General features: G+C 49.6%; 1 protein-coding gene across 3 annotated transcripts; it reads right to left on the bottom strand.

Moving 5' to 3' along the window:
* Positions 1 to 333: 333 nt before the first annotated feature.
* On the bottom strand, positions 334 to 14542 carry CBX1 (chromobox 1). 3 transcript variants are annotated; one of them, XM_067541125.1, is made up of 5 exons: positions 14331 to 14542; positions 3555 to 3730; positions 2678 to 2855; positions 1607 to 1701; positions 334 to 950 (listed from the first exon to the last, which is right to left on the bottom strand). In XM_067541125.1, exons 2-5 carry the CDS (start codon positions 3692 to 3694, stop codon positions 806 to 808), a joined length of 558 nt encoding a protein of 185 aa, XP_067397226.1. In that variant the 5' UTR covers positions 3695 to 3730; positions 14331 to 14542; the 3' UTR covers positions 334 to 805. The 3 variants fall into 3 exon arrangements, with proteins under 3 accessions (XP_067397226.1, XP_067397228.1, XP_067397227.1); XM_067541127.1 differs by having other exon boundaries at positions 3555 to 3727; XM_067541126.1 differs by lacking the exon at positions 14331 to 14542 and adding an exon at positions 11837 to 11854.
* Positions 14543 to 16568: the final 2026 nt, after the last annotated feature.

The raw sequence follows: 16568 nt of genomic DNA, 5'->3' as shown, positions 1-16568 counted from the left end.
TAGAAAGGCTTTTAAGGGATTGATATCAATTCCCTCCCCATTCCTCACCCTCCCACTTACCATGCACGTCAGCAACCCTGGCAATTCCGTTTGGAGACATACTAATTACTGACTTGCATCTTCGCAGGTGCCCTCCCCACCCAAGTAACATTGCTCTAGCGCTTGAAAATGTGGACATTCACAGCTTCAGTCTCATACCAGTGTCCCTGCCTAGTCCTATTGCCAATGCTTGGGGTTTTTAGTTAATAAAGATGTTTATAAAAAAGGATTCTGGTCATGGATCTGCAACATTGTCAACCATCCCTCCCCACCCCCACATTAAACAAAAGGCCCACCCCCACCCTACCTCAAACTGATACACCAGTAATAGCAAAAAGAAAAAACCTACACACATGCTATGCAGTAAAAATGCAGTTAACACTATTGGGAAGAAGGCTGTGGGGTTGCTGAGATGGTCTTTGAAGAACATGCAGTATCCATCTGCTCTCCCTTTCCCCAGCCTACCCATCACCAGAGATAGTTCTTCATGGTAGGGGCTTTCACTTCCTCTCCAGAACAAACAGCCACCAAACACACCTCCTTCCTCCCCCACCCCCGCCACGTCAGGCTAGGTTGAAGCTGGACACTGGCATTGGGCTGCTCAAGACACTTGGGCAGCTGCAGGATACAGAAACCATACTGTCTCTTCAAAGGGCATCTTCTCAAGCCACCTCTCCACTAAGTAGAGCTGCATTCTCTCACTGTCGCTCAATCCCACAGTCTGATCTTTATACAAAGGTTGGCCAGAGTGGGCTCCGGGCAGGGGTTAGTTCTTGTCCTCTTTCTTGTCGTCATCTTCCGAGGGGTAGGAGTGCCATGTCAGTCTCTCCTCATAGAACGAGATGACCACCTGGGGGCACTTGATATTGGCTTCCTTCGCGGGGACCAGGTCAGCCTCATCAGAGTTCTTCCTATAGGGTGAAGCAGAGATACAGCGAAGGGGCTTGGAAACGGATGTCACTGGAGTAACCCAACAGGCAGCAGGTAAGTCAAGGAAGGCCTCGGCCAGATGAGTTTTCCAAGCAACCCTCCCATCGGCTGAGATACCGGGAGCCCAACAAACAAGGTCAGGCATGAGCTAAGGCGTAGCTGTTGGTCTGTAGGAGCATGTGGGGAGCAGGAATCAAAACTGCAGCCCCACTCCCCATCTCATCTGCAGTACGCAACACCAAGCAAGACGAGTAGCTCCCACCTCTGGCCATAGCTGGGTCCGAACAGACCTAGATGTCCCCTGCCCCAGCGCCACAGTCAACAGGGAAAGCTGTGTCCGATGTGGCTCTATTCCAGGCACAGCTGCAGCCTAGGCCTTTCGAACCCAAGGCCAGCACCGTCAAGCCATGCCCTCCTCTCCCCAAGCTCGTGCCTGCTGCAGAGATCTTGAGAACCACAGAATCCCAAGGGTCCTACCTGTTGATAGCAAATCCACGTTAGCCTCAGCGCCGAGGGTCAAGTCAGGCGGCAGCGCCACGAGAGATTTCAGGCCAGCTGGCAGAGACTCCCCAGGCGCAGCTCCTTCCCGCTCTGGCACAGAATAAGTGAAGAAAGTGACAGACACAGACACACTCACCATTTCATCAGGAACATGAGCTCCCCACTGGAATCCGTGGCACCGATGATCCGCTCAGGTTCAAACCCCCGGGCAAAGCCTCGTGGTTTCTCCGACTGAAAAACAAAGAGGGAAGTTTCTACTTGCTGCCTGGTGGGGTTGCTGTGCCATTTTCTGAATTCAAATGATGCAGACTTCACCGGCTGGCTTCTCATTGGGGTGACGAGGTGTGCCAAGCCTACTGTGTCTGCAGAGAATGGAATGGGTATAGGCTATGAGAGCTGAACTCCCCAAGCAATAAGGGGGGGGTCTTGCCAGGTCAGGTCTGAGGCACAGCAGTGGTGCTTGCCCTGTTGCTGCCCATGATGTGGAACGAAGGACCTGATCTCCAGGACTATGGCCGTACAAACTTCTGATACCTTGCTTGTCAACTTCCTCCTGGCATTGGCCAACGTGACTGTACATCAGCCCAGGAGGAGAAAGCCAGGTGGGAGGAGGTGTTGTCTGTGACAGTGGGATCCTTTTCTGTGCACATATCTGGCAGAGTTCACCAACCCTTTGGGGCAGCAGGCACTGGCTGGGGTTCACTGCTCTGTGCCCCCTTCTGGTTCCCTTGTTTAACTTGATGACCTGCATCCCCGTCCCCATTGTGCATTTTTTATCCCCTATAGTCAGTGATGACCTGGGGTCAGTGGGACGGACTTTCATTGGACTGGTGGACTCTGCCCACCATTCCAGGATGGCACCTCAGCTTGGCCCTAAACATGGCCCCAGATTTATCAGTGGATTCTGGCTCCCCCCCCACAGCAGGGACTGGTCGATGAGTAAGAATGGTTTTACTCAGCTAAGGATTTTAAAGGACTTCACAGACACAACTAGCCTCTGTGAGTTTGGTGACTATTATTATCTCTAATTTGCAGTGGAGAAGTGACCTGGCTAGGGTCACAGGCTGTCAGAGCAGGGCTGCGAATGGACCCCAAGGGGCCTGGCTCTCTGCCCTCTGCTCTAACTACTAGACACTAGTGATGAATCTAGGAGCAAGTCCTCAGGGAAGGGCAGTGAAGAGGTTCTCCCCTAGTAGTTCTGCCTCACCTCTTCTTTTTTCTTCTTTGGTTTGCTCTCTTCCCCTCTGTCCTCTGTGTCAGACTCGGCTTTGCGTTTGCTCCCCTCGGATTTCTCACTCTCATGGGCGGTTTTCTGGGACTGGAGAAACTCTGCGATGAGGTCAGGGCAGTCAAGATTCTCCTCCGGCTCCCATGTATTATCCTCACTGAAATCAAAGGAGGCAGCTTGGTCTCACTACTAGACCTGTGACTCAGGCCAGGGGGTTAGAGTCAGTGAAGGGAGGCGCTAGATACAGAGCCAGAGAAGCTACCAGAGCCTTGGCTGTCTACATCCTGGCTGTGTTCTGGGTACCCTGATCTGGAGAGGGAAGAGGCAGAGCTGTAGAAGCTGCAGTCTCTCATACTTGTCCTGATGAGTAGGTACAACCCATTTCCATACCAACCCATCTGCATTTTGCTCAGACTTAACTTTCTAGGGACAGGAAGGGAAATCATTTAAGGCAATGTCTCCCCCTCTCCTCCCATGTATACCAAACTGGGTTGATCATGTAGATGAGAGGGGGAGGGAAGGACTATGGACTGCCATGGCCTATATACAGCCCATCCCAAAGGCTCCTCATGGCGAAAGGAAGTGGGACCTTCTTGCCCACACAGCTGGACTGGCACTTCCTCACCATAGGATAATGTTTTTATCTTCACGATCCTCATGCAAAGCCAGGCAGGGCTATTATCCCCATTTTATAGATGAGGAACTGAAGCACAGAGAGGCTATGTGACTTGCCCAAGGTCACCACAGGAGTGTGTAGCAGAGCAGGGTACTGAACCCACCCAGGCCCCAGACTAGCACCCTAACTACTGTTAGCATAAGGAGGGATCACAGACTGGGATGTATCCTGTCCACTTACTCTGAGAAGCCTTTCCACTTCAGCAAATACTCCACTTTGCCTTTCACCACCCGCCGATCTAGGACCTTCTCCACCACATACTCCTCCTCTTCTTCCTCTAAGACCTCCTCCACTTTCTTCTTGTTCTGCTTTTTTCCCATTGTGCTGGCCAGTTTTTCAGCTTAAGGGCGACGCTGCTAAAGTGGGGAGACACACACGCACACATCAAGGTGGGGGTTTGGGACTTCCCCAAGGTGGGGGAAGCTGCGATTCAAGGAGGCAGAGCACAGGGCACTAAGACTGCCTTCTAAAGAGAAAAACAAACGTACATACAAAGCCTCAGAGAGGTGGAGTGAGATTGGCCATCAGAATAATCTGGCTCATCTAAGAGCAGATGCTTCTCATTGGATAATGCTATTAAACAACTACAGGTAGATCCAGCCTCCTCTCCATGCCAAACAGTCCATATCTGCCCTCCCACCTGCACCCAATCCGTCAGTTTCCATCTCTCATCCCATCAAATTCAAGCTCTCCATTCTCACCTTCAAGGCTCTATGTGATCTCTGCCCCTCTACCCCGCTCAATTCTCTGACCTCATGGCACCTGCCACCAGACCAGTTTGTGTGTGGAGCAGTGTCCCAGTCCCCATCTGCTGAGTGCTCTGTCTTTTCTCCTTACAAAGCTCCCACATCCCTGTTCCATTCCCATTCCTGCCTCCCAGACTTCCCCTTTCATGAAATGGTCTCCCACATCTTGCATCTAGGAATTTATATTTCCTGCCTCCAGTCGCTGGGGTTTGTGAGCACTTCAACATTACTAGATTTAGCTTCAAAACCCACCTGTGCAGCAGGGAAATACCCCCCAATATTACCAATTGGAAACTGAGGCGTAAGACTAAATGACTTGTCCAAGGTCACCCAAGGATCTGTGGCAGAGTCAGGAACAGAGCCCAGGTCACCGGAATCTCAGTCCAGTGCCTCTAATCACACGGCCAGCCTTGCTCCTGTCATTTACTTAGTTCAACTTAGTTCTGCAAAGCTCTGTGCTGCATAAAGCATTTCCAAACAATTTAGTAGGGAGAGGGGAACAGCACGTGGCTGACATCAGAATTGTTTCTTCTCCAAGGTAACCTCAAGCCACATTCTATGATAATCAACTACCCCCTTTCATTTCTTTATTGGTCACAACAGGGAGGTGCTATTCACACACACCCATCCTGGGATATTTATTTAACTCCCCAACCCAAGGTACGGGTGCCACCCCTCTGCACCAGCAGGTTAAATAAGAGCATCTGCATTTAAATCCAATGACTATTAGGAAGCCATGGAGAGGGCATAGGAAAGAAGCTCTGATGCTGGCTCACTGCGTAGCCTCAAGCTAGTGTATCCTTGATGCAGTTTTCTCATCAGTAAAGGGAACTTAAATAATGGGCAAACACTCTGGTTTCCGTGGTTCCTCTTCTGCAGCGAGTAAGGTGCTTCCATGCCAAGTGTTCGTCTGACCCCACTAGCAAGCCAAACTCATTGCCTCTCCCAACTAACATGATACACAGGGAATAAGAACTCCACAGCCCCACAAACGTCTCCAGCTCACACTGGGTATCAGTGCTGCAGCTCATGACCTCTCCCTGCCATTCCCAGGAATTGAGACTCCCCAACACAGATCTTGACTCCTAGAGTGGAAAGGGCACTTGATAACCTGCAGATAACTATTCTCCCTGCAGAATGAATAGTGGAATTCTGAGCCACCAGGGATACTTGCACCCAATTATTAGCTGCACTCACATTCTAGCATTACACTAGGGCAGCATGGTCCAATCAACGCTGTGGTCCAGCCCAGTGTTATTTGGGGGGTAGGTAGATCTTGTGAATCTGCACTGATGGGGAGGGAGGTCAGAAAGCTAAAGCCAACATGTCTTTGGTCAATAATACACAGCACCCGTATGAGGGAGATGGGTGTTATATCCTCTTCACAGACGGGTAAAAAGGCACAAAGAGGTGACATCACCACGCTGCATATCAAAGCAAGCCCGTTGCAGAGCTGGGACTAGAACACAGATCTCAACCACTTGATCATGCTTTCAGCAGAAATTCTTCTTTTCCAATCAACCAGAACATGGCATGTAGCTGGCCAGAGTTTCGCAGCCCAAATGCTGTGGGACAATTTCTGATTGGTCCTGATGAAAGAAAACTTGTCAAGCAAATGACTACAGAGCAAGTCAGACATGTCACCTGCTAAGAGACTGCAGACAAGGCCATTTTGAAAGGCATGTGAGACACTTCAACTGTCAAAAATCTTGTGAGTTTGGGTTAGCTTGAAAAGCAGAAAGTTAGAAGAGAATTTGGTGGATGTGCTGAGCCTGTGGGTCATCCTCTGCACTGAGGGAGGTGTTTCAGTAGCTAAATAATGGTCTCTGTACCCCCAGATTCCAGAGAGATGGATACAATTCCACACTGTTCAAGGCAGTGCTAGGCTGTGCAGCTGTCATGCAATTGACAAGATAGACAAGGAGGGTGAGAATATTTTTTATTGGACCAACCTCTGTTGGTGAGAGACACAAGCTTTCTAGCCACACAGAGTTCTTCAGTTGAAAAGACTCTCTGAAGTAGGAGGCAGAGGTGTGGGCTCATGATGGGCACTGTAGGTCAGAATCACCAAAAGTCACCTCTGGCTGTGATGTCTGCACTTCTCTAGGAGTTGCATTCAGGAACACAGTCAGGAGAGGGCACCTCCCTATTTTATCTCTTCTAGATGCTCTAAGTGCAGTGCAGGGCTTGGCAAGGCAGGGCCACAGAGGAGGGACTTCTCCCTTTGGCAGATGCTGTAACTCACGTTTATCTTTGTCTTGGACCCTGTGACTTCATCTTTCAAACTGATCAGCATGTAAGTTCCACCAGTTGCTCAATTCTGGACCATTCACTTGTCGTTCAATGACCCATGCCTGCACTGCAGGCCTCCTACTGTCTCAGCCACAGCAAATTAAGCTGGGCTTGCTGGAAGACAGATTTTAAATCCAGGTGACCTGCACACAACAATCTCCCCTTTGTGCCCTGCTCTGGGCAGAGGCTTCAGGCAATCCCACCATACAGAATCTGGGTTTCAGACATCCTCAGAGAGATTAGTCATTTCCTCATGGGAGAGTCCCAGACACCTCCCCCCAGCGGCAATCTGCCTTAATGCTGAAAGCTCTGTGCCATTTCTGAGCAGGGTGTTCACAGGATTAGCAAAGGAATCCAGACCAGGTTGGTTGTTACTCACTGTTGGCTGTTCAGTGACCTTGGAGCCAGTCAGGGCTCTCAATACAGTTTCAAGTGACTAAGTATCCCACATCACAAGCTGAGCTGGGCAAACTGAGCTTTTGGTTCTCTGGCAGTTCTAAAAATACTCAGTTGTGACTAACAGAATCTGAAGTTGGCAAATTGGAAAAAAACATTTTGAGTTGAACAAAATGTCATTCAACCCAAAATGCTTTGTTCTGGGTATTCTTAGAGGGCTAGAGTCACATAATGGCCAGAGGAGGAGGTGGTGCTCTTCTTCTAACTTGTGGTTAAGCACAGTGGTTAAGGCACTCACCTGAGATGTGGGAGGTCCAGGTTTAATTCTCCCCTCTGCCTCATGTGGAGAAGAGATCTGAATTTAGATCTCCCACACAGCAGGAGAGTGCCCCAGCCATTGGGCTGTGGAATATTCTGATGGGGAGGGCCTCTCAATTTCTCCTGTTGAAGCTGTTTCACTTTGTATAAATAATTAAATAGCCACTGGAGCAGGGACTTAAAGCAGGCAAGGACAAAGCAAGAGTGACTATAGCTTGATGGTCAGGGCACTCACCTAGGATGTGGGGGAGACAAATTCAACCTCCCTATTCCCATGACTATTGATACAAAATAGAACAGATTCAAGAGGAGAGACAGAGAAATCCACATCAGAATATCCCACAGCCCAGTGACTTGGGCACATTCCTGCAACGTGGGACACCCAAGTTCAAATCCCTTTTCTACATCACGCAGAAGGGGGAACCGAACCCAGGCTTCTGCCACACCCCAAGTGAGCACTCGAACCACTGGGCTAACAGTCAGGAGGGCACCCTCTCCCAGTCCACATTTTATGAATAGTGTCTAAATCCTGAAGAGGAGTTATGGCTGAAACTATTTGGTGAATTTGCATCAATTTGCAAATACTCCTCACCTGAAACTGCATTTTTGATGAATAAACTATTTGTTACAAAAGGTTCTGCCCAGATCTAATCCCAAACCTCTCCCGGCCCATCCCAGCTAACACTAACCAGTCCCCTTGTTAGCAGCCTCAGCTGTGGGTCAAAAGTTGAACTGCCTGTAGAGACTGCACTATCCTCTCCCTCTACAGGTGGCTCCTGCAGGTCAGGGCTTGAGGGCAGGCTGGGGGAAGCATGGTCTGCTGACGCCTTTGCTATTGTGGACACAGGGCTTCAGTCTCCACCTTTGGTCAAGACTAAATTCATCTAAAATATTAAACAAAAGAGGGGAGACACCCCCCAAGCTGGGCAGCATATGGATAGCTGGGGTGAGGACAATTACAGCAGTTTCAGGTGCAAGTGTCTAACAGAGATAAGACTTTCCGCCAGATGAGCATTCCCTCCCCCCCATTAAGGATCCCACATTAAATGCAGCTCAAACACTGATTTAATGTCAGGGTATTCAGGCCTGATCCAGCAAGGCACTGAGCCTCCAACTCAGACTGGCTCCAATGGGAGATGCAAGCACCCAGCATCTCACTCATCAGGGATGGCTGGAAAGCTGAAGCAGCATTTTAAAGAGAAATCTTAGAAAAAACACATCAAGGGTGAGAAATGAGGCTGTTGTCTTCTGAACTCCTGGGTTTAAATACATTCTGACAGGGTCTTTAATCAGATGCCAGACAGAGGCAAACCCAAAGCAGCAAGGCTCCAGGTTGCCTGTGTACTTGCTGAAGAGGGAGGCCAGGCTGCTTGGCACCACATCACTACAACAATGCACAGACTGACCGCCAACATCTAATCCCCCAGAAGGAGCCAGCAATGCAGCAGGAAGCCGAGGGCTCAGGTTTCACTTGCAGAGGGCTCTGGAATTCTCCAGCAGATTCTCAGGCAGGAGTGTAATACTCTATCCCCTACAGCAAAAATGCAGAGGGGTGCTTTTCCTTCCACGAAGGGAAGCAAGTAGCAGCCTGTGATGCTGCTAGTAAAAGGAGAACTCCACGAGGCTCCATGCCTCAGCAAGGGCACCTGATGAGGTTGGAGGGAGACAGCTGCCACCTCTGGAAAGCTCCAAATATGACCAGTTGTCCTTCTTGAAAACAGATTGGATCTCGGGGCGCACGGCTCTCTCTGCAGAGGACCCACTTTTTTCCACCATGGACCTAATGAATTTCAGTCAATGTGGTTAATGCTTGGAGATGGAGCTTATTTTCATAAAGCACCTAATATTCAGCTAGGAAGATCATTCAACTGGCTCTGTGGTCTAGGAGCCTGTCTATAGCAATCGGATCAGGGACTGCGTTACATGGTACAGTCCCCATGTAACATGCTTTGGACCAGCACAATGCAGGCTCAATTTTACTGAGATGGGAGCTCTGTACTGTGAGATAACAGTCACCACACAGATGATTTTATGGAGGAGATTGCTCCTTGACTAGCAGAACAATTCACTGGCACTGTGACTGCTCCTGCAGTGACCCTGAAACAAGGAAGGAGGGAAGGAAGAGAAAGAAACAAGGAGACAGTGAAGAACTGAGGGCAAAGAAGAGGGCAGCCAGAGAACAGAGAATGGTGAGGGGTCCTAACATCCCTCAGATTGCAAGTGGTGTGGGAGGTGGAGAACCACATGTTGGAAGGTCAAGCTGCCAATCATTTGCCCAGGAGCTGGATCACAGCAGAGGCGATTTAAAGGAGAAGCCACAAATGTTGAAAGGAAGGGCCAATGTTTGCCAATGGAAGGAGCAACAACATACTGATCAGCAAGAGGGTATAATCTCCAGGCCATAGCTTGCATCCTTTTTAGAGCTTTGAACTGTCTTGCGTCCATTCCTCAGACTCCAGTTGCTGTCAGAGAAATACTTCCCTGGTTTCAAATTATGAGGATTCAGGCCACACACAGAGGCAATGCTCCCCATCCCTTTAAAGGTTCCCTCACCTCTCTTTGATCCAAAAAGGTTTGTGTCGAGGGGTCCATATACGACATTCATATGGAAGTCTGTTCTGGGTGACATGCTAAGAGGCTGTTCCTTTTGGAATAGTTCCTATGCTAGAAACTGCACCTGGCTTTGCCAGAGGTGCCCTCAACAGCCTGCATCCAGTAGGATGCTCTGTGCAGATATATGGCCTGGCTACAGCTTCCAGTTCCAAACTGTTCCTACACACAGTGCATATATTCTCTTTGTTACTCTGAAAGATTAATGTATTAGTGTCTTTTGCTGCAACAAAACTACAAACCCTGTTGAAGTTTGAGAGAGAAGAGACTGCAGGCCCCAGTGACGGTACAAACTCAGAGCATGCACTACCCAAGGAGTAATCAATGGGCTTGTCTAAACTTAAAATGCTACAGTGACATTCTCCCATCAGAAAAGGTAATCCATTTCCCCAAGGGGTGGTAGTTAGGTTAACAAGAATTCTTTCATGAACCTAGTGCTGTCTATGCAGGGGCTTAGGTCAAGTTAACTACGCCGCTCAGGGGTGTGGATTTTTCACACCTCTGAGCAATACAGTTATACCAATCTAATTTTCTAGTGTAAGTCAGCCCTAAAGTAAGGAGTGCTGTTGAGGAGCTGTGCTGCTTCCAATGAGATTCTGACCTTACTGGCACAGATCCTTTAGTGACTCCTAGAATGTGTCAGCAACCACAGAAATTAAACAAACAAACAAGTGTGCACAGATGCAAGAGGTGCTAATTGGTTTCCTTATAGGCTCAGCAGAGAGGAATGAATGGACATGAAGACTGAGCCACTTTCACCCCCTACGTGCCAGGAGTGACCGCACCATGTGGGGGAAGTGGGAAGCTTGTCCTGCCATTGCTCATGCTGTACCTGTTCTTTGATCATCAAGCAAACATTTCACCAGCACTATGTTCATTTACACAAAGTTACAGATGGAAGAGATACCAGGTCACTTTTCCCACCCCCATGGCCAGTACTGGATGTTTCCCCTCTACGTTTCTGGGGAAAGTGGTCCCATCTGACCAGGGTCATTGCTAGGCTATTCATTCTACAGTCTAAGCAGATCTCACACTTCGGATGTTGGTCCTAATATTCAGCGTCAGTTCTCTTTTGCTTATTGTCTGGGAAAGAGCTGACTTTGCATTAACGATATTTTCTGATCCAAAATCAAAAAGGACTTAAATGCTAACATTTCCACCCTCGCTTTACCATTTAAGCACCTGCATTTTGGGTAAGGTGGAATTCTTTATAAAAGATAAGTGGAACACTGAAAGAGAGAGAAGAGCTTCATATCAGCATTTAAAGAGAAAATCCAAGACACCTCTAAACAACTGGAAAAGAATTCAAACTCCAGTAAAAGGCAATGAGGAAAGAGGCCCAGTACAAAGTATATACAAAAGCCTCCTTTATTGTGACAAGAATAGCAGACAGAGGAGTAAGAGCCAGAATCTGGCAATACTGTGAGAGAACACACATTACTGCCTGGCCTTCTGCAGAGCAGCGTCCAGGTAGTGAGAGAATTATAAAGCAAACTTGAGAAAAAACAAACAAATGCATTGAATGAAGCATCAAGCTCTAGCTGCAAAATGTGCTTTATTCAGAGGAAGGTAAATTCTACATAGTGTCCTTCTAGCATGCCAGATGCATTTGTAAAGATTTCAATAGCTTAAAGATAGAAGACTAAGCCAGCATAAGCAGCACAAACATGAGGGCCCAGAGATCTATTTCATTTGAATATACTCAGTCTAACTCCATTGACTCAGAGGAATAAGAATTAAATGCAACTTTAATGCTTTGTAACTTAAAATATTTCCCCCAATCACCCTTCCCAAATTTGGCTAGGATCACACTCCTCTTTGAGGACTATGACCATGCCAAGTTTATTCAGCATTTGCCAGGAAAAGACAGCAGGCATATTTCTTTTGAAGTGGGAACAAGTGTATTAAGTTTTCCACCTTCCAAACCCAAACACAGCTGAGAAGTTTTCGCTCAGATTTTCCAGAAATATTCATCTGGGCTGAGACCAAGCAAGACAAAAGCTTCAGTCTCAATGGAGAATTTGAAAGAGCTACAAGTGACTGAGTGTGGATTGCTCTTCTCAGCTATGACTACAATCACAACTCATGCGAGAAATGTACCTTTGAAGTTAGGGAAATCTGCACAAGGGAACCAGAAATTAAGGAAAAGTCCTGTCTCTGTGGCTGGGCTTTCTAGGTTCAGTCTGTATGAGGAGGAAGCACAGCAAAGAGACAGAAGTACTTTTACACTCTCTCCTCTAATCAAAGAAATGCTAGTAGAGGCAGGGCAGACTTGTTTACTCATTTTTAATGAAGACAGATTTAGAATGTGGAGACATCTAAATAAAATCACATGGGAAGCTGCCGCTTAAAATGGCAGGGTCTGTAGGACAATGCGAACCTCCCTTCCCATCAACACACACCTTTTTACTCAACCTCCAATCACCACTACTGCTTTGAGGACACAGAAAGGCAGCATCTGGATAAAAATCTTTTTTCAGCACCCACATGCTCCTTTTGCCTGTGCTACTAGTACTTGCAAACAGACTGGTTACTGCCTTAGCTCACTTGCCCTCTCTGTTAATTATTTTTGCATTTCACTTTGAGAGGACAGTGAAACACTAGACTGTCTTGTCTGTTTCTAGTCAGTTACACTGCTTGGCACTCAAGCATTAACACAAGGCTGTGATGTTTGGGTTGCAAACTTGGCAGAGGCTGTTTAATTCAAACAAAGATTTCCCATGTAAGAAAAGCCAAGATTTATAGAATCTTTCTAAATTAATTAAAATAAAAATGGATTTTAAAAACTAATAAAACCTACATCTAGAACCTAAACAACTTAACAGTCCTTTTCTCTCACCCACTTGATTTTGTAGTCACAGGCCACATGCCTCTCATCTGCAGCTCCATTATCCCCAACACTCCCATCACAACTCCCCCATCTCCGGGCCCCTAGTATAGCACTCACCTCCCCAACCCTTGGAACAGCTTCATCAAGCTCTGGAGTTTTCAGATCAGCTCCAGTCTCTGCCATCCCCCAACCCACCTCCGCCATTCAACACACAATAGGTCTTTTGGTGTAGCTCCAATTCTACACAAATCTCAATGCCCCCCTAGGGTCCCCTGCTGCAGCTCCATCCCCATACCTTCTTCTTCACCAGGAACCCTAGTGCAACTCCATTATCTCTTGTTCAAATATCCCCAATACTCCTGGTGCAGCTCCATAGCTTTAGTTTCCCCCCTTCTTCAGTTTTACCACCACCCCAACTACCATACTCTAAGAGCTGAACTGGGGTCTGCACCAGATCTCTGCCCCATCCTCTCTTCCCCCAGTGCAGCTTCACCTCCCCTCACCCTGGTCCCCCCTCATGGGTGCAGTTCTTTCTCTACATGACCTATTGTTCCCCCTATGAACACAGCTCCATGTTCAGTGTTCCCGTCCTATCTCTACATGTCCCTTCCCCAAGACCCACTCCCACTACAGCTCTGTTCTGTCCCACAAAAAGCTCCATAACCACCATCCCCACCAAACAGCCCTTGGTGCAGCTCTATCTCCCCACATGTCCTAGGACCTCCTTGGGGCAGCAGCTCCTTTGCCACAACTAGCTTTTCCTCAAGATGTCATGGTGCAACTGGATCTTACTCCCTTTCCCACAGCTCCTACTGCAGCTTCATAGCCATACAACTCCCAACCAGATACAGCTTCACCTCTAGGCCACCAGCTGGGTTCCCCCTTCTATGAAGCTCCATCTCCTCTCATGCACACATCCCAACTCCCCATGGCTTCTGGTGCAGCCTCCCCATTCACCCCCCAGCCCCACATAACCCCACTCCCTAAAGATCTCTGATGTAACTCCCCTCCCCCAATCCCAAATCCCCCTGGCCCCCCTTTGCAGCTCCACACCCCCATCTAATCCCCAACGTTTACATGCAGCTTCCCTCCCCCACCAAGTCCCAGCTCCCCCATTAACCCCACAAGTCGCTCCCTTTCCCAATCCCTGCGTCCCTTCCCCCTCCCAAATCTCAGCTCCCCCCAGATCACTGAGGCGCTCTCTCCCCCCACTCAACCCCAGCTGCAAAAGGACCCCACGCGGCTCCCAACCAAATCCCCACAGCCCCCTGCAGATCCATACCCGCACCTAATCCTGCTTCTACAACAATCCCCCTGCAGCCCCCCTCTCCACTCTCTCCCCCCACCACCACCACACCAGTCCTCACACACACACACGGCTCCCCCCCCCACACCAGTCCTCTCACACACACACACACACACACGGCTCCCCCCCCAACACCAGTCCTCACACACACACACACACACACACACGGCTCCCCCCCCCCCCCACACCAGTCCTCACACACACACACACGGCTCCCCCCCCCCCAACACCAGTCCTCACACACACGGCTCCCCCCCCCCCACACACACAGCTTCTCCCCCCACCAGCCCCAACGCGCCCCCCCCCCCCCCCCGGCTTCTCTCCCCCCCTCCCCCCACCAGCCCCAGCGCGCCCGCCCCCCAGTCCTCCCGCGCGCGCGCGCGCCCCGTAGCCCCCCTCCCGCCTCCCCCACCCCGCGGCTCCCGGCTCGGTCCCCGCCCCCCCGGGGCTCCGCTCACCTTTCACAGCCTCGCCAAGTGTGCCGTGGGGAAACGGAGCCGGGGGCGGCTGGGCGCGGCGGCGGCGGGCGGGCTGAGCTGAGGCGCTGGAGGTCGGCGGGGGACCGTTACCGTCGGTGCCGCGCCACAGGCCTAGCCGCTCGCGAGCCGCCTCCGCCAAACAAAAGAGCCCAGCAGCAAGCCCCTGTACCCGCCGAGCATACTGCGCCTGCGCGGCGACCCCCGCCCGCCCGCGGCACGATGGGAGGTGAAGTTCCGCTGTGGACTCCAGCTCCCAGCATGCCAGGCGGCGAAGGACCGCGGGCGGACTCACCCTTTGACCGCGCTGCCTGCTGGGTGTTGTAGTCTGAGGCGGAGCTTTCCAGGTGCCCAACCTTTCTGGCTGGCAGGGCCACAAATACCATTGTTGCAGCCAGTCTGTCAGCTGGTAACAAATGCACTGAGGTAAAGTACACATTGGGATGCTACTGCGCTCATTTCTGCATTCACTCTTTTACACCTACAAATCACTCACAGTATTTCACACACTCACAAAGTGCTGGTGCAGAGGAGTGTGACTGGCACTACACACTGACGCACATGGCCTGGCAGCTAAGTCCCGGTGGGTGACAAATGGGAAGGCACTGATTTTTTTAGGGTCCTGCCCCTCCTCAAGCAATCTGGCACCAGCAGGGACCCAGGCAAAGCGCCTTGCTCTCTGCGGGAGCCGGGGAGCGCTCAGGGCACTTTGCCGTGCTCCCTGCTACAGCCAGGGCGAGGGGAGCGCTGATCTCCCGTCCCCTTGGCTGCAGCAAGCAGCCTGCACTGGTCTTGTAGCCCCATGGCAATGCGTGCCGCCTGGGTCCTTAGGCAGTGGCTCCCTTCTGCAGCCAGCAGGAAGGAAGCGGCGGGCCACTTTGAAAGACCCTACAGGCCACTTTTGGCCCCTGGCCACAAGTTGGAAACCACTGGCCTTAGGAGTACAACACAACACTGCCCTGTGGTTATGCAATGTGACATTGCACAACAAACAAACGTTACCCAAGCAACTGCAGCACAACCGCCCACCCACAATGGAGAGGGTTGCCAACTCTTGCCATTTTAAAGAGTATGTGCTCATATTTAATTACTACAAACATTTTCAAAGGGATATTAGACCCCATGTTTCATGGTTCAAGCATGCTACACAATAATACAATACTATGCACTACACAATAATACTATACTGCACTACAGAGTATGCCAGAGCACGTTATACAAGGACAATATGCCACAAAACCATACAATGCAATAGAATGCAGCACAACCACAACACAACATACTGTAAGACACTGAAAAACAATACACTGATACAACACGCTATGATACCCAACAGCCACTGTTACCTGGGCAAAAAATGCCCCCAAAATGAGAATCAATGCCAATGTATTCCTCTGCAACTGCATTGTCTAACTCTGGAAAGATCTTTGAGATACACTTTGTAGGTGAGACACAATATACAGTATAAAGATGAGTTATGGTGATACCATACATGTCCAGAAAGGCCTGGGACCTGCATGTATGGGATTGATCTGTATTTCCAGAACTCAGCCAGGTGACATGGGGAGGTTTACCAAAGGTTAATAGCACCCTCATGTGCAGTGATACTGACTCATTCCAGAGGCTCCTGTTACAGGCCTTGAATCAAATGTGCCTGGAGCATCCTGTCTTCAACCCTTTGCTGGGATGCTCTTTTAGTGGGTTGTTTTGCACTGGTTAAAGCAAACTGAAACAGGAACGGAAGCAGTCATGGCACGTGTGTGATGGGGGAGAGCACTGCTTACCTAAGTCAAGGGAAACAGAGGGAGCTTCTTTTTTGTTTCCCTCACTTTAAGCTGTGTAGTTTTGGTCTCTGAGCCTTTAGGGTGAACTCAGGTCACATGACTACAGAGAAAAGCTTGAAAAAAATGGCTAGGAATTTACTTCTGTTTTATATGACGCTGAGATTCCCACCTAATCACTTGACCCCAGGAGCTGAGAGTTTGAGAAAAACATCACATTTTATGAGAATCATGACAAAATAATGGGAGTTGGCAACACAAGGACTAAGTGGCAAAGGACTCGGTGAACAGAAAGGGGGTTGTAAGGTAGGCCGAGGAGCGGGGAAGGTTGAAGGGCTGCTCTGTTGTCCTCTTATGATATGCAGGGTTGTTGTAGCCATGTTGATCCCAGGGTATTAGAGAGACAAGGTGGGTGGGGTAATATCTTTTATTGGACCAA

This window comes from Emydura macquarii, unplaced genomic scaffold (assembly GCF_026122565.2).
Source record: "Emydura macquarii macquarii isolate MOO-44397 ecotype Brisbane River unplaced genomic scaffold, CSIRO-AGI_Emac_v2 contig_629, whole genome shotgun sequence".
Taxonomy (NCBI): Eukaryota; Metazoa; Chordata; order Testudines; family Chelidae; genus Emydura; species Emydura macquarii.
The sequence above is the reverse complement of the archived record's forward strand: the minus strand, read 5'-3'. Positions and strand labels throughout refer to the sequence as shown.